At 42.5% G+C, this 19,169-nt stretch overlaps 1 protein-coding gene across 18 annotated transcripts in view; it reads right to left on the reverse strand.

Moving 5' to 3' along the window:
- Positions 1 to 19,169, reverse strand: part of AFDN (afadin, adherens junction formation factor) — a 135,562-nt gene that overhangs the window by 61,275 nt on the left and 55,118 nt on the right. For 12 of the 18 annotated variants that reach the window (XM_036926465.2, XM_036926479.2, XM_036926478.2 and 9 more), the window contains exons 6-10: positions 18,176 to 18,333; positions 10,165 to 10,276; positions 8,932 to 9,099; positions 6,003 to 6,053; positions 586 to 680 (exon numbers count right to left, since the gene is read on the reverse strand). In XM_036926465.2, coding sequence (XP_036782360.2) covers positions 586 to 680; positions 6,003 to 6,053; positions 8,932 to 9,099; positions 10,165 to 10,276; positions 18,176 to 18,333 — 584 coding nt within the window. The remainder of the gene's footprint in view (positions 1 to 585; positions 681 to 6,002; positions 6,054 to 8,931; positions 9,100 to 10,164; positions 10,277 to 18,175; positions 18,334 to 19,169) is intronic. The other 6 variants (XM_036926480.2, XM_036926474.2, XM_057490274.1 and 3 more) reach the window with 2 other exon arrangements.

Here is a 19,169-nt window from a genome sequence, read left to right on the forward strand (position 1 = left end):
TATATGTATCTGTTTTACTGCTGTGTTAAGAAGGGATATTAGAAAGTCAAAATGAATGAACTGACCCATCACCTCCCAGCCGGAAAATGAGAATATGGAGGATGGGCAACCTCCCTGAGTCCAGCTTCAGTCAGCCGAGGAACCTGACCACCCCTCTCCAAGGAGCATGTTACGCTCTTTGAATCGAGTACTTAAGAGCGGTATTTGGCTAACATTTTAACTCTAATTTATTGAATGCCTAGTACTGTGTGCATCAGGCTCAGTGACAGGCACTTTATTATTTCCCTTAACCCTCAAACAGACCTATGAAGTTATCACTATCTTTTAGAGAAAAGCCCCTGGTCTCAGAGGGAGGCATCACCACTCCAAGCTGCCAAAGGCGGGGCATGGACATAAACTCACACCCTGCTCTTTTCACGCTGAGGCAAAGAAAAGTGACACAGTAAACAAGTTACTTATATTAAAATACAAAGTCTTTCAGCCATTCATTCATTCGCCAACTCGTGGCAGGCTCTGCACCATGTGTGATCACCTGCCGCAGCGTGAGCTACAAGGGAAGCTTTGAGCTGCCGCGCGATCACGCACCTGGATGGAGCCGTTGTCGGACTTCTCTGTCCCAACCTCAGTGACACTTAGCTGAAGGCGGTAAAGCTTGGGCTTATCTCTGGAGTCAGAACCGTCTGCGAGAAGAGAAGGAGCAGAGCTTCATTTGAAAAGTCTGGTGTTCTTGTCATGCTACTGGAAACAAACAAGCAATCAAGGCAAGCAGACAAAAGGTATCTCAGGGATGACACTACAGATCCCGATTCTCAGGACTGCTTTCCAAAGAACTCTCCAAGTTTATACATGCAATTTAACTATTTGGATACAGAAAACTCAAATTAAGATATAACCACACCAGCTTCTGTTTATGATATACAACTTCTGTATAATAAAATTAATAATGTAATTCATACCAACATTTTCTTACCACCTACAAAGAAATTTCTTCCACCACAAAGCCTTGGATTTTTGTCAATTCATTCAGCAAATGCAGATAATCAAACCACATGGACCTTCCTTCCCCTCAGACCAGACCTCACAGCAGACCTGCTGTCTACATGCCCGCTGCGCCTACTGGCTGACGGGGGCAGCTGACTCACCAACGAAGGCTTTTAGATACAAGCTCACAGCTCACGGGGGTGACCTTCTAAACCCAAATCCCCGGTCTGAGGCCCCAGCACGTGTCTTCTATCATCTCTGACACCCTGACATCCATTAATGACATGAAGGTCCAGTCAGGAGTACTGCTGAAAGTGCTCACCTCTGTGGACTACAAAAGCAAGGTGCAGGCCAGAAAGGGGGCTACGTGTCCAGGTTTTGTGTCATTTCACCCCTCTATGAACTGCTGGGGTGTCTAACAGCCCTGTGCCTGAATCTCCACGATTGGAGTGCTGGGGGAGGCGGGGAGAAAGAACCACTGCCTAGACATCCGTGCCGTTTCTCCCGTGCATTTGTGCCTTTCTCACCTACTATCTTCCATCCAATACAGGAGGGTGTTATCAGAAGACTCACTGACTTCACTTCAGAGTCGCTGTTGACGTACGAGGAGGCGCACCTCAGGGACCGGAGCCTCAGGGCCATGACGGTCAGCCTGGGGGGTGCACAGCCATGCAAGGTCTGCCCTACAGGCTGAGCAGAGTCTCCCTGGCCCACTGCACTAGTGCCTTCATAACCTCCAGATCAGCTGTGACCTGCCTGATAGAATTCAGTTACTGGGATCGGAATATAAGCTACGAGAGCTTCAGAAGCCAAACATCTGGAGTGCACGCAGGGTTTAGGACCACTTAACTCTCTTGGCTATGGTGCGGTCTCAGCTCACAGACAAGACACCACAACAGGTAAGTTCTGTTGGAACGGTCGCTACCCTAGAGTGCACAAACAGCATTCTAGTAACACTTGCTATTTCTGAAACATTTCAGAAATCTGGAAATCTGAGCGGAGGTAAGAAGAGATGCCAATGTCTAATATGCATAAAAAATTGGCTCATCATCCACACAGCTTCGCAGCCGTTGCACATGGTGTCAACTGAAGCATTTACTGAATAGTTTTACTGTCAACTCCGAGTATTGAGCCCAATGAGGCGGCAGAGCCACGTGGGGCCCTCCTGTAGAGAATGGGCAGTTCCCTCTGGACCAGAGTCCAACCCTGAGGAATGCGGCCGTCTGGCTCGGTCAAACACCTCGGGCAGTCCTGCTGACCACGGCTGCCGGGAAGTGCTGTCCCCTCCTCCTCCACAGCACAAGGACTTTCTCCCAATGCCACCAGCCACGTTTTTCCATGATCTCTATTCACTTGCCTCTCCCCTCTCCTAGCTCCTTGGTGACTAGGTTTTTAAAAGGTCTTTATTCTGGCACCTCGCACAGCACCTGATCCACAGTATGCATTCAGTAAAGACTTAACATATTAATAGTAAATAGTTACTGACTTAAAATGAAGAAAACAGTATACTACAATATGGTGACACAGAAATTACACAAATGAATTATAAATAAAGCAAAAGTGATCAAAACAATTATTTCAATACAAAGTTGAAACCTGCAAGAACATGAAAAATATGTCTGCTTAGATGGAGAGAAAAATTCATGTTAATACTCTTCTCAACTTTGAATGCTCTGACAGTTATGGTGGGAGCTCACAGATGCGTGTTCATGCTTCTCCATGTCCATAGTCAGGAGTGCGGGGGCAGGGGCAGAAACGCCCTCTCACCTCACTCTCAGGGACACCTAGCCACAGGCAACTGGGAATAAACCTTTTCCAGGCCCTTTTCCTACTACTTACAGTAGCAACAGAAAAAGCAGATAAAGCCTTTAGAGATTCTGAATGGTGGCACAGGACTCGGTAGGTAAGAGGGTGCTGGCTGGAGTTTAGGGAGAAGGGAGGCAAGGCAGGCGGTGCTCAAAGGGCCCTTTCTTCCCAGAGAGCCTGTCCCCCTCACGACAGGGCCACCGTTCACACAGGCAGGAACGGACGGGACACTGTTGCCCAAACAAACTCCCTCCTCCACGGGTATCCTACCCACGGCCCCCTCCTGCCACCTGCCCATGGGTCCACAACCTCTTCACTCCCTTCCCACAACTACAGAGAGCGAGCGTGCTCGGAGCAGAGACAGCTGACCCTGCTGCCCGCCACGGCACTACAGCCTTCTTCTCTTAAAAACATGTAATATATTTCATGTGGTTCAAAATTTGAAAGGCACAACCAGCACACAGTGGCAGGACCTGTCCCTCCCTAGCTCCCACCGCCTCTCCCCAGAACCACGGTTCAAAGTCCACTTTATGCAGACAAACTATCAATACATATTCCTCTTCCTCCTTTTTTAGGCACAAACATTAGAATATTATTTAGGGCTGTCCAATGACATGCACAGCACTAGTTTAAACATTCAGTATTTGGGACATGCTTACACTAACGAACTGGTGTTTTACCTGAAATTCAAACTCACTTGGGTTGCTGGGGCTTATTCGCCAACCCTGGCATCCCTAAATCACTATTCACACTGTTCCACTTCTTGACCTTTTTTTAATTCTTTTCCTGACATGGATGAGAAAGTCTTTTTATTAGTAGATTTATTAATAAATATAAATAGTAATATTTATTAGTAAGTATTAAGGGGAAATAGACCATTATGAACACAGCCTAAGAACATATTTTTAAAGGGTACTTTTGTGTTTACTCCACAATGTACACCCAATGTGGCTTCTGCCTTCAAGCTGCGGCCCAGAAGAAACCTTTCTGCCACAGCATGTGGGGGCAGGGCAGGGTGGGTGACACCACAGGGACGGTCCAGGCCTCATCCACTGAAAGCTGCACCCTGGGCGCTGTGCGGGTGCTAGAGGCCAAAGTGCCAGTTAGAAAGTGGACATCAACTTACACCTCCATGGAGCTTACATTTTAATGAACCAATACAGGAGTTAAGAATCTCTCCAAAACCTTCAGAAGCTCACTGAAACACAACCTGGAGCACGTTTTCACTGGGTCCACTGGAACTAAAATGCTAATCCTCAGAGAGTATCAGCACACGGGCTGAGGCTACTCTGGGTGAAAGCTGATGGATTTATTGTACTCATGTTTTGTACACCAGGTGAAAAGGAAATACATCTTCTCCCCCCTGTCCCATTATTTTATGGTGTCACATTAAGGAAGACATGAAAATGTTAAAGAATCTTTTCAGGAATAAAAATAACCAAAACTTGTCTTTGACTCTATGCACATACAAATATCAAAACAGTTGGTAAACATCACTTATTTATATATTTTTTTAAAAAGAACAAACCCCAGTTTGGTTAACTAATATCCAATGAAAACCTGTATGATCAGTTTGGAGAAAATTCAACAAACCAATACAAGATGCTAAAAGGTGACAGAACTTTATGTAGCACAGGAAGTACTTGTTAGATTCAACATGCAAAAAAATAACATGTAAAAATACAACAGACAAAAACGTATTTCTGTAAAACCAACTAGCTGTACTATTTAAGACAATAATTACTGAGACGCATGAAATTCTAAAAACATATTTCAAGTAAGGAAATACATCTTTGCTAACAAGAAGAAATGAATTTAAACCAGGAGAACATGGCAAATGCTAAGCATCTGAAACCTGACAGTAATGTGAGTGAGTTCCCTACAAGTCAGACCGTAAAGAGAGAGCATCCCAAGTGTGTGGCCGATCCTTTTCCTCTTTAGCCTCCTAAGGATCGTCAGACACGCGGCCCGAGGAGGGACACTTGCTCCCTATCGCCCACCGGGGCTAGACAGAGACAGCGGAGACACCCCCTGCCTCACAGTCTCAGTCCCATCTCTTTCCTACCCCCTCCCTCCCCATGTTCTCTTCCTTTCTTTTCCTCTGTGCCTGCCTCCTCCTCCCCCTCCTCTGAACTTCTTTTGGCAGCAGGGGGAGGGGAGATGGGAACACCACTCTCATCCTCCTTTAGTCCATTTCTCACTTAAGACTTAACCCAATTCTGAGAGAAATCTTCTGCATACATGGATGTTTTATTGCCCTAGTCTAGCGCGGATTAACACATAGTCTACAGGCACACACCTGATCATCTACATTTGCTCTCTTACAACACTAAACTCGGTTTTCTACCTTTATCTCGTATCTACCTACCACTTCAGCATTTTACTAAAAATAATAATAATAGAGAAATGTGGTATCCACATATAAATCAAGTTTAAAAATCAAATGAGTATTCATATTTGAACTGTGTATAGTTCATAATGCATGAGCAAAACCGAAAGCTTCTGTGATGACTGCCCTTGCACTGTTCACCATGTAACTTATTCACTATGTAAGAATTTGTACTCCATGTAAGAATTTGTTCGTTATGCATCAGAAGATTGGAGACTGACGAAAATTAGGCTTGGGGTGGATTAATGATTGTGCATTGAGTATTGACCCCCCTATACAGAAATTTATTGTGGTTAACAACTATTTGATCAATAAATATGAGAGATGCCCTCACAAAATATATATATATATATATAAACACACTTCCAATTGTAAAATAAATAAGTAACCGGGATGTAATGTATAGCATAAGGAATATAGTCAAAATATTTTAACAACTTGGTATGGTGATACCTGGTACCTAGAATTATCATGTATATAAATGTTGAATCACTGTGTTGTACACCTGAAACTAATGTAATGCAATACTGTTGCCAACTACCCTTCAATAAAAATAAAAAAATTAAAAAAAAAAAAAAAAAAAAAGAATTAACCCAAATAAAAGAACTGGACATTTTTTGCAAAATTAGCTTCCATTAAATGAAATGAATTCTGGATATGGACCACTTACTAGATACAAACAGAATGAAAGTACATTAAATTTCTTAGAGTAAGTTATTTGTATCAACTCAAAAGCTAATGCATCAACTACGTGGTCAGCTAACTACTTTGCCCTGACGTTCTGTTAGTGCCCTCGTTAAAAAAGGAGTATGAAGCACAGCATTACCTTCATAAGTGTGATAGTTGTAGTAGGCAAAGTGATCCCTTCTCCCTGGGGCTACACACATGCACAGGACCCAGGTGAAGGCAGCGTCAGCGGGACAGAGGCCATGCAGAACACGTGGAAGAGGAAGGAGGAGAGACAGGAGAGGGTGAGCTGCAGTGAGACAACTTCAGAGGGTGAGAAGTACATTCCGTCCCATCAGCTTCCAGAGCTGTGAGGACAAGACAACAGTGCTCCAGGCAGTATCTTTTAGAACCAGTGCAGACTTAAGGGAAACACCAAGACGACAGGTGAGTCACTGAGCAGCAGGAGGCAACAGTTAGTTAATCACACAGGAGACTACCACTCCACCTGGCTGACTCCTGTTGAAAGAACACATTTAAATCCAAAGCAAAGAAGCAAGTGGCTTTTTACTCCCCATTCCTCCAAATCACAGTGTAAGCACACACCCTCACCCCAAAACCCTCCACCCACAACTGCAGGGCCTCAGCCCAGCTGTGAGGATACATGCGTGCTGAAGACCTGCCCACTGCAAACAGGACGGATCCAGTCACAGCAAATCAGCATTTACGAACATCACTTCCTTTATGTGGAAAGTGAATCAATTTCATTCGGCATGCTGACTCTCTCTACTTGTAATAATGAAAACTTTAAAAGACAGTATGACGTAGCGTGAGACAGAGGCCAAGCATTCAGGCCCACACGACCTACCTGCTCACCCCTAAGACAGGGGGAGCAGCTGGAATTTCTGATACTTGTGAAATGAGTAAGATCGGCAGGCAGCCCAAAGTACTCAGGAAGTTATACTGCAGAGTCCCTGGGGTTCATCGTGGTGGATCCTGATCCGAACACGTGCTCACTCGGGGGAAGGAGCCCTCTCACTCACCTCGGTACCCGCTGCTTAGCCTAAGTGAGCAGCTCAGTAAATGGTGACCAAGACAGCAGAGGGCAACATGGGGAGGAAATGTATTAACAAGCATGTAGAAACATGCTGCTGCCAGTATGTGGGGAAAGTCATATAGAACTAATGTTTATCTCGGGTCTGTCATCTTCCCCAATCTGTACACTTCATTACCCGGGACACTGTAAGATGACACAAGCAGTCATAAGAACAATTCTCCCTAGAATGTAAGGTCCTGGGCAGGGGAACTGTCAGGGTCAGGGGTTTAACCAGCTCTGCTGGTATTCTGTCTGCAAGGCCCAGAACAATGTCTGACACACAAATAGCCAGTAATACTTGTTGAATGATGAATGAACACCTGCCTCTACTGTCCACCCAAATTAACTCGCCATTATTCATTTCTAAATTATTCCATATCAACTGCTACTTATCAATTCTCTTTGGGCTAATAATACTCAAAACTTTCAGTTTGGAGAAAACAATTATTAGTTTCAAACACATAATGCAAAATTTTAAAGAGCAGACCCAGTGCCCAAAGATGCTAAAAACTTTTAGGTTCAAAAACAAATGTGTGTCTCACACAGCAGGTACCCGCTTCAGAGCACCAAGTGCCCACACTCCCCCTCTCCATACACACGGTGATCCTGGGTCAGACTCCGAGACCTGTGAGAAGCCAGAACCTCCCAGCAGAGCTGAGGGGACACTTTCCTGACAAACAGCTAAGCCATGTTTTGAATCCTCAAACCTAATTGACTGTAACATGTGCTACCTGCAGCACACTGCCCCCAGCTAGAAGCTCTGGTGCATCAGTCAGGCCATCGCTCCTCTATCGATATGCCCAGAGGCACCATAAAACTGCTGGACCGCCAGTCCCACATATATGCATTGGTTAGTTACAACCTGTGAGTAGACATTTAAGAATCAAAGAGGAGCACAATTCCTGCCACAGGAACCATGAATTATCTAATAATCAGTTTGGTTTTCAGTTAATTTTTTCTCCACTTATTAACAGGTTTATTTCAAAGTAGTTCTGGGTGGAGGGTGCAACACTCAGTTATTCAGAGCGTTTTATAATACAGGTCACATACCACTGTTTTAACCAAATAAATAATAAATGATGTAGTTTTGCTAAATTTAGCAAGTATTTCACAGTTAACATCACATATATATGCAAACATATACACTACATAGGGATGTATAAAACATTTCTTTAAGAATGTCAATGTATTTATCTACTCAATGGCTAACTTACAACAACGGCTTTAGCTTAAGAGGGCTCTACAAACAAAATATTCTGAGGATTAACATGAAAATAAACTTGTAATTTTAAAACCAAACAAGTATTCTTCTTCTCACAGGTGGAGTTCTTAGACGTACTGCTGTTCTTTTCAGACGTTTTTCCTACATTAGACAATAGTATGATAAACACAAAGCTCTGGTGCATCAGTCAGGCCATTGCTCCTCTATGGATGTGCCCAGATGCGCCATAAAACTGCTGGACTGCCAGTCCCACATCTATGCATTGGTTAGTTACAACCAAAGGCATTTGCCTTTATTAAATCTGTCCTAAGAGAAGAACACATCAGGTTCTCATTTTTTTTTAGTAGATTAAGTATTTTACAAGGTGATTCTCAAATTTTTAAAAAGGGGATGGATCATTTAAACCTCTCTTTAGGCTCTCTATATTCACTATTTTAAAATTGTTTTCAATATTCATTTTTTGCCCGAGAACTTAATTTTTATGCATGAAAGTATATATCCCATGACCATAAGGTTTTATTTTTTAATAAATAGTCTGAAAAAGATCCTCAGTAATTTCTTTGCGTGGCGACAGGTGGTAACTACATTTATCACAGTGAGCATTTTGCAATGTATGTAATTGTCAAATCACTATGTGTACCTGAAACCAATGTAATATTTTATGTCAACTATACTTCAGTAAAAAATAAAAGTTAAAAAGGTTGTCAGCCAACAGAAAAGCTACTTAAATAAAATTCATTAGAAAGCATGACTATTCGTCACATTTCTCACCTGGGCTCAACTCTACCAGATAGGGCAGCTTTTCAGGCGGAAGTGCAGAGCCGCAGCCAGAGCCCTCTGCTCTCTCCTTCCCCCTCACCAGCTTCCCATCACTGTGTCTCTTAGTTTTCTTTGGGATATAGTCCAGTGGCCTCCTCTTCAACTGAAAGACTAAGATCCCTAGAATAGTGACATTGGAAATTATCAACCAGACTTAAGTTAGTGAAGATGACCAGCTGACCAGCAGTCATCTGTTCAAAGATATATCAAGAAAATGTAATTGAATAATTAATAACATCTCCCCAGGAATATCTGAGCAAAATCTTACCCAATTTACTTCTACTCAAAGAGAAAATATTAATCTCTTGATGTGTTCTGAAAAACTCTAATAAGCAACTTCCAAAGATTATTTTAAATTAACTACGCTAGCATACTACATTCTTGAAAAACATCAGTTTAAGAATTATATTAATAAATAACCCTATGATCAATAAATTCACATACATATATAACAAATGTACAAATATATTTTCACTTCACTTGATTTTTATTTAATTCAATTGAATTAACTCAGAATTCAAAGCAACTTCACTTTTATGAAGTTTATCAGTCTAGAAGTACTAAGCAAGTTTACTTAAAACTCCCAATCTATATTCCAGTATTGATAGGATTCATTGGCAATAAATTTGTATGTCTTTATTAATGCAAAGACCCTCTACTGAGCAACAGTTAGCTTATAATGTGAAGTTAAAAGCAAGAAAACTGTATTTTATAAAAACACAGCTTTTAAGTCTTCACTACTTTGAAATAATTGGGGGAAATCATTTGAAGAGTAAAAGGCTGAATTCACTAGCTGAAATGACTAGATTACTGAACAATCTTTAGGGCTGTAGGTTACTTTCCCTAATTTAAAAAATCTGTCCCAACACCACCCAGTTCATCTTGTCCGCACAGAAAGACCCCACTTCCTGACCCACAGCTGAGACCAGCTTTTTCTAGACCCAGGCCTCCCGCCAGGGTGTGACAGTCCATCTGCTCCGGGTCCGCACAGCAGACTCACATGGTGGACAGGGGCCCACCGAGGAACCATCCAGCAAGCCGAGGAAGGCAGAAAACTGAGCAGCACAGAGCGCATGGGTAGAGACATTGCTGTGCACACTCCCCGAAGGTGAACGACTGGTAACATCAGGTAGAAAGTTACCCTATCATAGGAGTCATTCTCTGACAAATAAAATCACTCTTTACCTTTATCGCTCGGCCACTCCCTGAAAATTTGTAAAGGACACTCATCATCATCAAGGACGAGCTCTTTAGCACCTTTCTCATCAGAATGCTGGGCTCCAGGAGGAAGCATAACCTGAAAAGAAAAACAATAGACCGTGAGGATACCTAAAATGTAAATTATAGCAGGTATTTAAAAGAAAGAGTTCACTGTAAATGAAAAGTCACTGCAGAATCAAACTAATCAAACACCATAAACAATTCTCCCTTATACAGTCAACAAGAGTGACGGAAAATCGTTTCCAATAAAATGCTTAGCTAGCTGATGGGACCATTTTTTTTTTTTAAATGATTATTTTTTATTGAAGGGTAGTTGACGCACAGTATTACATTACATGAGTTTCAAGTGTACAACACAGTGGTAAAACATTTATATACATAATTCTAGGTTCCAGCTATCACCCTACCAAGCTGTTACAATATCTTGACTATATTCCTTATGCTATACATTACATCCCGGTTACTTATTTATTTTACCATTGGAAGTCTGTCCTTTTTTTTTTTTTTGTGAGGGCATCTCTCATACTTATTGATCAAATGGTTGTTAACGACAATAAAATTCTGTATAGGGGAGTCAATGCTCAATGCACAATCATTAATCCACCCCAAGCCTAATTTTCGTCAGTCTCCAATCTTCTGAGGCATAACAAACAAGTTCTTACATGTAGAACAAATTCTTACATAATGAATAAGTTACATAGTGAACAGTACAAGGGCAGTCATCACAGAAACTTTCGGTTTTGCTCATGCATTATGAACTATAAACAGTCAGTTCAAATATGAATACTCATTTGGTTTTTATACTTGATTTATATGTGGATACCACATTTCTCTCTTTATTATTATTATTTTTAATAAAATGCTGAAGTGGTAGGTAGATGTAAGGTAAAGGTAGAAAACTTAGTTTAGTGTTGTAAGAGAGCAAATGTAGATGATCAGGTATGTGCCTGTAGACTATGTGTTAATCCAAGCTAGACAAGGGCAACAAAACATCCACGGATGCAGAAGATTTCTCTCAAAACAGGGGGGGAGAGGTTCTAAGCCTCACCTCTGTTGATCCCCAATTTCTCACCTGATGGCCCCCCTGCGACTGTGCCTGTCTTAGGTTGTTCCTCCCTTGAGGAATCTTACCCGTCTCTGGCTAACCAGTCATCTTCCGGGGCCATACAGGGAAATGTGAAGTTGGTAAGTGAGAGGGAAGCCTTATTGTTTGAAAAGGTTAGCTTTTTACTTCTTTGCATATTTATGCCCTGTGGCTTCTATGCCCAGCATTTGTCTTGAGGTATCTTTACCACTTGGAAGAATTATGATACTCGGTAAATTTGATATGAGGCACGAATTCTATTTAAGGGTTGTAATTAGGAAGGAAGAAGAAAAGCTATAGAAGTAGCAGGTGGAAGAAAACATGGGAAGATTGATTATTCCTTTGACATATCTTCTTGTAGAGTAACTTCAGCATGTATAGGTTTTAAGCTACTACTTAAATTGCGCACACACATTAACATAATAGGAGTATATTTACATAACCAAAGCATATCTGTAATTACCAGCCATCTCCAGTGAAACCAAGAAAACCAGTTAGGCACCTTAGGCATTTGTGAAAACTTATCTATGATATGGTGGATATTGTCCAACTGAACTTGAACAGTCTGAGAGAAATCAGACAAATTAAAACAACCCATTCCTGGGGACTGTTCACATGCCATATGTTCTTTTAACAGTAAATAGTCCGTAGTTGTAAGACTTTGGAGCGCTACAATTTGCACTTCTCCAAATTCTTGGTTGAGTTCCAACAGTATAGATCCAGTCAAATTTGTTGTTTTACTGTATGCACAGGTCAGCTTAGATATCTCCTTCCTCATTCCCATGGCAAGTCCAGGAACTGGTGGGATGAGTGCATCTACAGCTGTAGCAGTGCGTGGATCTTTGTTGGGGTTTTTTGATGATTATCTTCTGGCATGAGTCTTCCAGTGATGGGACCATTTTTATTCATCTGCCTCTCCAACCCCCAAAATGAACTACTCTGAGTAGTTTTTTAAAACAAACTTTCAGATGGGAGAACAACGGTTAACTTGTAATTTCTTAAGGAAAGAAAACTTCATTATTGCAATCTCAATATCTCTAGTCCCTGACCCACCTTTTCATGCTCAAATGGCTGTTTTCATATGGTAGTTTCATCTCATGGGAGATCTCTTGTGGGAACCATCATATAACAAAACAGAATCACTTCTTTCTTTTGTATTTTGTTTTCATGATTAAGTTTTAATTAGACCATTTAGATATGTAACAGGGATATTCACTCAAGACATGTTCTGAAGCATCTGATTTAAGGTACCATGTTCTTGATACTCTTAAAAATTCATAAAGCTGTATTACTTCTTACTGTTTTCTGGTAGCCAAGCCATTTTCTTAATCATCCAAGAAAGCCCCTAGTCACACAGGGGAGTGAGCCTGGTCATCCATATACCCTACTGGATGTTTGCTCTCCCTTCATTTTGCCTTTAACATGAATCACAACACAACTGTGGGAAATCTGAGAGGCAAGTCATCACTAGGACCTGAACATTATTGTCAACCTACAGTTAAGAGTTATGTCATCTTCAGAGATCTTACCACCCAAGTTCATCATCACGCTCACATGCCAAATGCATAAGACTCCTCTACAGAACACTATTTCTTCCCAACACAGCTTAAAATTACCTTAAAACACAAACTTCTTGTAACACACCCTAATGCTAAAGTAATCAATCAATGTTTCTTCACAGCATCTTCACACTGCATTCAATGCCTCCAGCTTTACCCCACATCGCAGGGCTGACTCTCACTCACCTCTTTGGGCTCAACCTCTGTCGTGTGGCCTTGTAGGTCCACCACACAGAGCTACTCAGAGCTCTTAGATTAGGCCACAAAGTTCATGCCTCCACGACCCCAGTGCCAAACAACACTGCCCCGCTCTGTTCACATCTGGCTAATACACTTTTCCACTCCAGTACAACCCCAGCAGTCTTCTCTGACCTCCTCTCTCATCTACCAGCTCCTGTTTGTACTTCTTATTCCTGGCCCAACTCCCTTCATTATAAGCTCATTTGAAGGTGGCTCTTCTGTTTGTACCCAGCATAGCATCAAACAAGTAAGAGGAAATTAAATATTTACCGAATACCCAATTAAATAAAGTAGTAGATGAATGAATGGATACAGAGAGCTACATATTATGTTATCTATGAGATGACAAGTCAAGGAGAAAATTTCTAACTCAATATTAAAACAATAATCTGCTTCTTCTGTACTGCCTAAGCTTACAGAAGAAAATCTATACAGACATAAGCAAAAACCAAAACTACAAGACCCTCAAAAGAAATCATCAAATAACCTCAAAAGGGACTGTCAATAAAATCCCAAAGTAGGCTTTTATATCTTCATGACCCTGACTAATGTTCTTTCACTTTTTGAATTTCATACATAAAAATAAGGCAGAAATTGATGAAAGGAAAAAAATGTTACCAAGTTCAAATGTTTCATAACCAACATTATGGACGTGATTATTATTTAATAATTTCTATACATTTAAACAGAAACATTCCCTGGCAAACACCTGAGCAACCCCACCTGTCAGGCACTGGCGGGTGAGCGCCTGTTCCGGGCTCAGAGCCTGCCGAGCGCAGCTGGAGGAGGGCAGGCCTCCTGCTCGGCAGGGCAAAACCTATTTACACACTACCCTGATTTTATTCTAAGAACACTTTTACAGCAGTTACTAACCAAGAGTACAAGGAATGCCTATCAAGACCCACCATTACCATGGACCCAATTACCTACAGGGATAACTGCATTTCCCATACGTACAGTCATCCTTGCTGTGTATTTCTCCTGAAGAGAAAAGCAATTGTCTCACCAGTCCAAGATTACAACAGGGTTCTCCTCTGCTCCATCCGTGACTGCTAGGAGGAAAATGCACCCGGATGCCTGTACCTCAAGTATCTTTCCTTCAGAGAGAATGCACGATTATCATGACTGTCTATCCTCCCAACCTTACCCTTCCAAGCCCCGCCCCCAAAGTATGGCAGAATTTGACACTGAATTTATCTATAAGCCCCATCATCCAGAAATCAAGTATAAATTTTTTTTTATTTCTGCAAGCATCATTTTCATTTTTCTAATTTCTCAGCACTATTTCTTACTCTTTCCTAGTAAGACCCAAGTAGTGAGAAGGCACACAAGAAGACAGACACCCATGACCATTTATCTCCCCTCACCCCACAATGAAACAAGCTTTGCTGTATTTTTCCCGATCCCGAATAATATAGGTTCACCATAGAAATTCAGATACACAAAAGCATAAGGAAGAAAGCAGACCACTGTGAGGTAACCGTTTGCATGACAGCGCTGTCAGCAGTTACCCTCATGTATTTATCTCATGTACAGGATTGTATACTTCACCGAGTTTCTGTCCCTGCACATTAGGCAGCTGGTACACTGGTAGCCACCTTCTGATGCATTTATCTTTTTCTATGGTCACATAGTCATACAGAGTTTTGTTGTTTAGTTTTACGGCGATTGTTCTTCCAAAAGTAGGTTATTTTATAAAATGCATACATTTCCAAGTCAACCAGAACAGATTTAATTCATGTTTCACAGCAACAGGATTTCAATGGCATAAGCATTCCTTTAGTGATTAAGGTTTGGCCTGTATAACCTACCCTGTAACACACAGTACTGAAGAAAAAGTCCTTATAGAAACACACCCAGGAAGCTACTGGCTATCTGTTTATTTCAGATGATGTTAACTAACGCTACCGCCGTACTCCAAATGTTTTCTATCTCAGCCACTATCGCTTCAAAGCAGGTCCTGCCAGGGACTGCCCCCCCTTCCAGGCCCTCCTTCCTCATCACCCTTGGGACAACCTGTCCTGTGCTACATTCTATTCTGGGATCCTCCACTCCTCCACCTTCCCCCTTCTTGGCCTACCCCACCATTTCGCTGGAGAACATACTCCAGTTTTTGAGAAAGGAGGCATGGGTAGCAAATTTTTGCCTTGTATGTGTTGAAACATCTTTGTTCCAGCCACCTAGCACTCGATGACAGCCTGGATCGGACACCATTTCACTCTACATTAGAAAGTGTCGCTCCGCTCTATCCCAGAGCCCACAGGTCCTGTTGAAATGACTGCTGCCAATCTAACTCCCCAATCCATTAGATGTGACTTGAATTTTTTCTTTGGAAACATTTTTCTCTAGTTTTCTGCAATTTCAAAATAAAATGCCCTGGTTGGTGTCTTTCAAAGTCACCGTCCCATTCAACCCAACAGCTTAGCCCTCTGGCCCCGGGCCACCTTCTCCCATCACTTCCTGGTCACTCTTCCCACGTCCCTTGCTTTCTTGGCCTGGTCCTCCTTCAGGGAAACGTCAGATACTCTGTACTGAAAGCAGAACCACCCTTTCTCTTGTGTCTCCTTTTCTTTTTGTTCTGTACTCTGGCAGATCTCCTTAGTGCTATTCTTCATCTCTCCACTGACGTTCCCCCCATTTCTTGTTTCCTTATATTTTTTACATCCCAGGTGCTCCTTCCCTCTGTGTCCCCTTTACGGCATTTTGGTCTTATTTCACGGACATGCTCACTATTCTCCCTCACCTCAGAGTTCTTTTTAACACTTCCTTCTGCTTTCTGCATTGTGGTTATGAAGTAAGACCAGGTTCATTCATCTGTTTGTGTTGGTCTGTCTTTCATTGTAAAGACATTTTCCAATTATCTGGTGAACCTGAGCCATGCACTCCCATCCGACAGTGAGCCACAAGGAAGCCAGAGGAAAAGCGCTGACGTACAGGCAAGGACCATGCTGTGAGGTGTCCAAGTGCGGCACTGGGCCACGATTCCCCAAGGGCAGTTTCTATATAGATCTCTCCTCTTGGCCAGAAAGTGCATCTTGGGAGAAATTCTTCAATCTGCTGGCTTGTCAGTATTCTGGGTGTAGCCTTCCACTGCATTCTCCTGTTTTTAGCAAAGACCCTGCCACCCCCTGCCTCTGCCTGCTACCCTCAAGACTGAGCTCCATCGCACCCACCATCACCAACCAGTTTCACTGCAGCCTTCAGATGGAGAGACGGCATGCAGGTTTGGAGGGTGAAGGGAATCTGGTGGAAGCCACTTCTCAGGAAAACTTTCAACCCAGTTTGTTTTCAGCCCAACTTCCACTGCTGACTCAGGATGCACTAAAGCCCCTCATTCCTATGCATTCTTGGGTAGAGAGGCAGTGCATGCTTCTTCCTGGGATGGCCACAGCAGTCAGTGGGAGAAAAGAGAGCCTGACAAACGGAAATGGACCACCTGGATATCTGCAAGGAGAATGAGCGTTGACCGTAAGTGCACACCACACACAGACAGTAAAGAAATGGCCCCTATAGACCTAAACGTAAAACTCAAAAGCTATGAAACTTCTGCAATAAAACATAAGAGAAAGCATTTGTAACCTCGGAGGAGCCAAATTCTTATGTGCAGTACAAAAAGCTTGGAATGTTAAAAACAATTAGTAAGTTGGACTTCAGTGAAATTAAACACTTTTTAGTCTTTGAATATGAAAAGGCCAACCAAGCCACAGACTGAAAAAAACACTGTGTCCCACAAAGGACTTGACATAAACACACAGATCATCAGGAGAATCCAAAATCCTTCCAGAGTGTGATGCCACTACACCCTGTCAGAATGGCTAACATCTAACATAACCAGCCATGCCAAGCATGGGTGAGGAAGAAGAGCAACTGGGCCCTCGCATGTTTCTCATATAATCACCTGGGCCAAGACAAAACACGTTTGTAGGGCGACCTGTACATGCAAGCCTTTAGCATCTTTCCCGAGAGCTGAAAACTGCAATAGCTCAAATGTCAACCCACAGGGTGAGGCAGGAACAAAACATGGTCCATCTGTACAGTAGATGCTACTCAGCACCAAGGGAGCGACTACTGACATACACAACAAGGGACGATTTTTGAAGTCGTGCTGAATAAAGGAACCAGGCGCCAAAAGAAAGAGCACGTACTCTATGATGCCATTTATGCAAACCCCAGAATGTGATCCATCTACACTGATGGGGAAGGATGCTGCAGAAAGGGCTGGGCTGCAGAGAGGATGAAGGGAACACCTGAAGGGGAGAGACATGTGGTGCACTGGCCGGAACTGGTTACCGCAGGCTTCAGACCCAGTCGGTTATGGTGCTGTAACGTTCCTCATAATCCTAGCGGGGGAGAACTAACATCCACACTGTTTTGTTACTTAGTAATCAATTGCTAAGGTGACAGAAAGGAGGACATCTTTTTTAAAAAATCTGCTAATGAGATTTTGATACAGAAACCATGGTTTTTAAAGAAGTTCATACAAACTTGTGACTGACTGAAAGGTGAGAACTTTCCAAGGTGATTGTCTCCCAAGAAGAGACCTGCTTGATTTTACAATCAATTCTGAGGCACAAAATTTCATTGGTATGTCTTGAGTACTAGGGTCAAAGATAAGTTTTTTATCTCTAAGAAATCATGGCTGACTACTAAACAACAGTAATCAAATGCTGATCGATTATGAGGACCAAACTAAAACGTATTTAAAAGCTGAATCTTCATGATGTGTCTTAGTTAAAACCGTAAGAAAAACACCATTAACGCAGATTTTACTATGATCAAGAGTCGGGAGGATACATATCCAAGCATCAGCAAGTCATCCTTTGGTATCAGAACACTGGGCAATTTTCATCTTCCTCACCTACCTTTTCAGACGCTGTTTGCTTTGTCATGGGAACACATACCACTCTGGCAGTGGAAGGGAGAATGCTGCTGTCGTGTACATTTAACACACGGCTTCCATTGGCCAGGCTCTAAGTGACACGGTAGGAAGGAAACCAGCCTGGGTTTAGTTCCATTCAGAGAGCACGTTCCAAGCGAATGCAGAGCCCCAGCACGTGCAGTTCTGGGAGGCACTGACCTGAGGGCTACTTACCCGGGCGATGCAGTAATCCTTAGGGTTCTCTTTCTCCAGCCCATACTTCTCTAAGGCTTCAGCCACAGCAAAGTCTGCAGGATCTGTAGTAGACAGCAGGATTGTCTTGTAGGGAATATTTGGTTTTAAACTATCTGCATAAATTCTCAACGTTCCACCTGAAAAAAATTTTGGTATCTTTGAGCACAATTTTATTTATTCCAGTAACAGAGCGAACTTTTCTAAACAAAGGGCACCTGTGCTCCAGCTGCAGTGAGGCAGATGGAACCTGTATGAGAACCTATGTTCACATCCAGCTGGGCCACAGGCACCAGCAGAAACCTGCTCACCTAGTGCCCCCTTGCTGCATGACCGACGCTGTGTGACACACTGCCCTGCTCCCGTCTCCTTCCCGACGCTGTTAGACCCCATTCTCCCCACACGCTCTGCTTCCTGATCATCAATCTGAAACTTGAATGAAAAACCCAAATCAAAGTTAACTATTAATACTACTAGAGAATGAGAAACCACACCTGAGGTATGGGGGTCTGAAGATTTTCCTCAGGCATTTGCCCCCAAAGCCCTAGGCTCTATTTTTACCCTCACGTCCTGAAAACGAGAAGTCATGTGTAGCTGTGAAGTCAAGTGGGAGCAAAAAAACCAACTAGAACAGAGCACTCTGCATAGGCTGAGGTTTCCTTTTTTGTTTGCACATTTCTTTTAATGGAATTCTACATATATTATTGTTTCTTTTGGTGTCATAATTTGCTTTCTACTTAAGATCTAAGATTGATAAACCCTAAAATCTTAAGTGTGGATGAAAGAGTCCCAGGGGAGGATCATAAGGCCCCATCCCCCTCTACTATGCACGACTCTGGGTGAGCTTCCTACATTCCTGTAAATTGAAAGGGCTTGACTCAAAGATCTGTGGATCTCGTGAAGCAAGTTCTAAATTTCCAGGAATCCTTCCTCTTTTTAATTCTACACAGTTGTTCTAGCTACTGAATATTTCTCC

Source organism: Manis pentadactyla, chromosome 12 (genome assembly GCF_030020395.1).
Source record: "Manis pentadactyla isolate mManPen7 chromosome 12, mManPen7.hap1, whole genome shotgun sequence".
NCBI classification, from domain to species: domain Eukaryota; kingdom Metazoa; phylum Chordata; class Mammalia; order Pholidota; family Manidae; genus Manis; species Manis pentadactyla.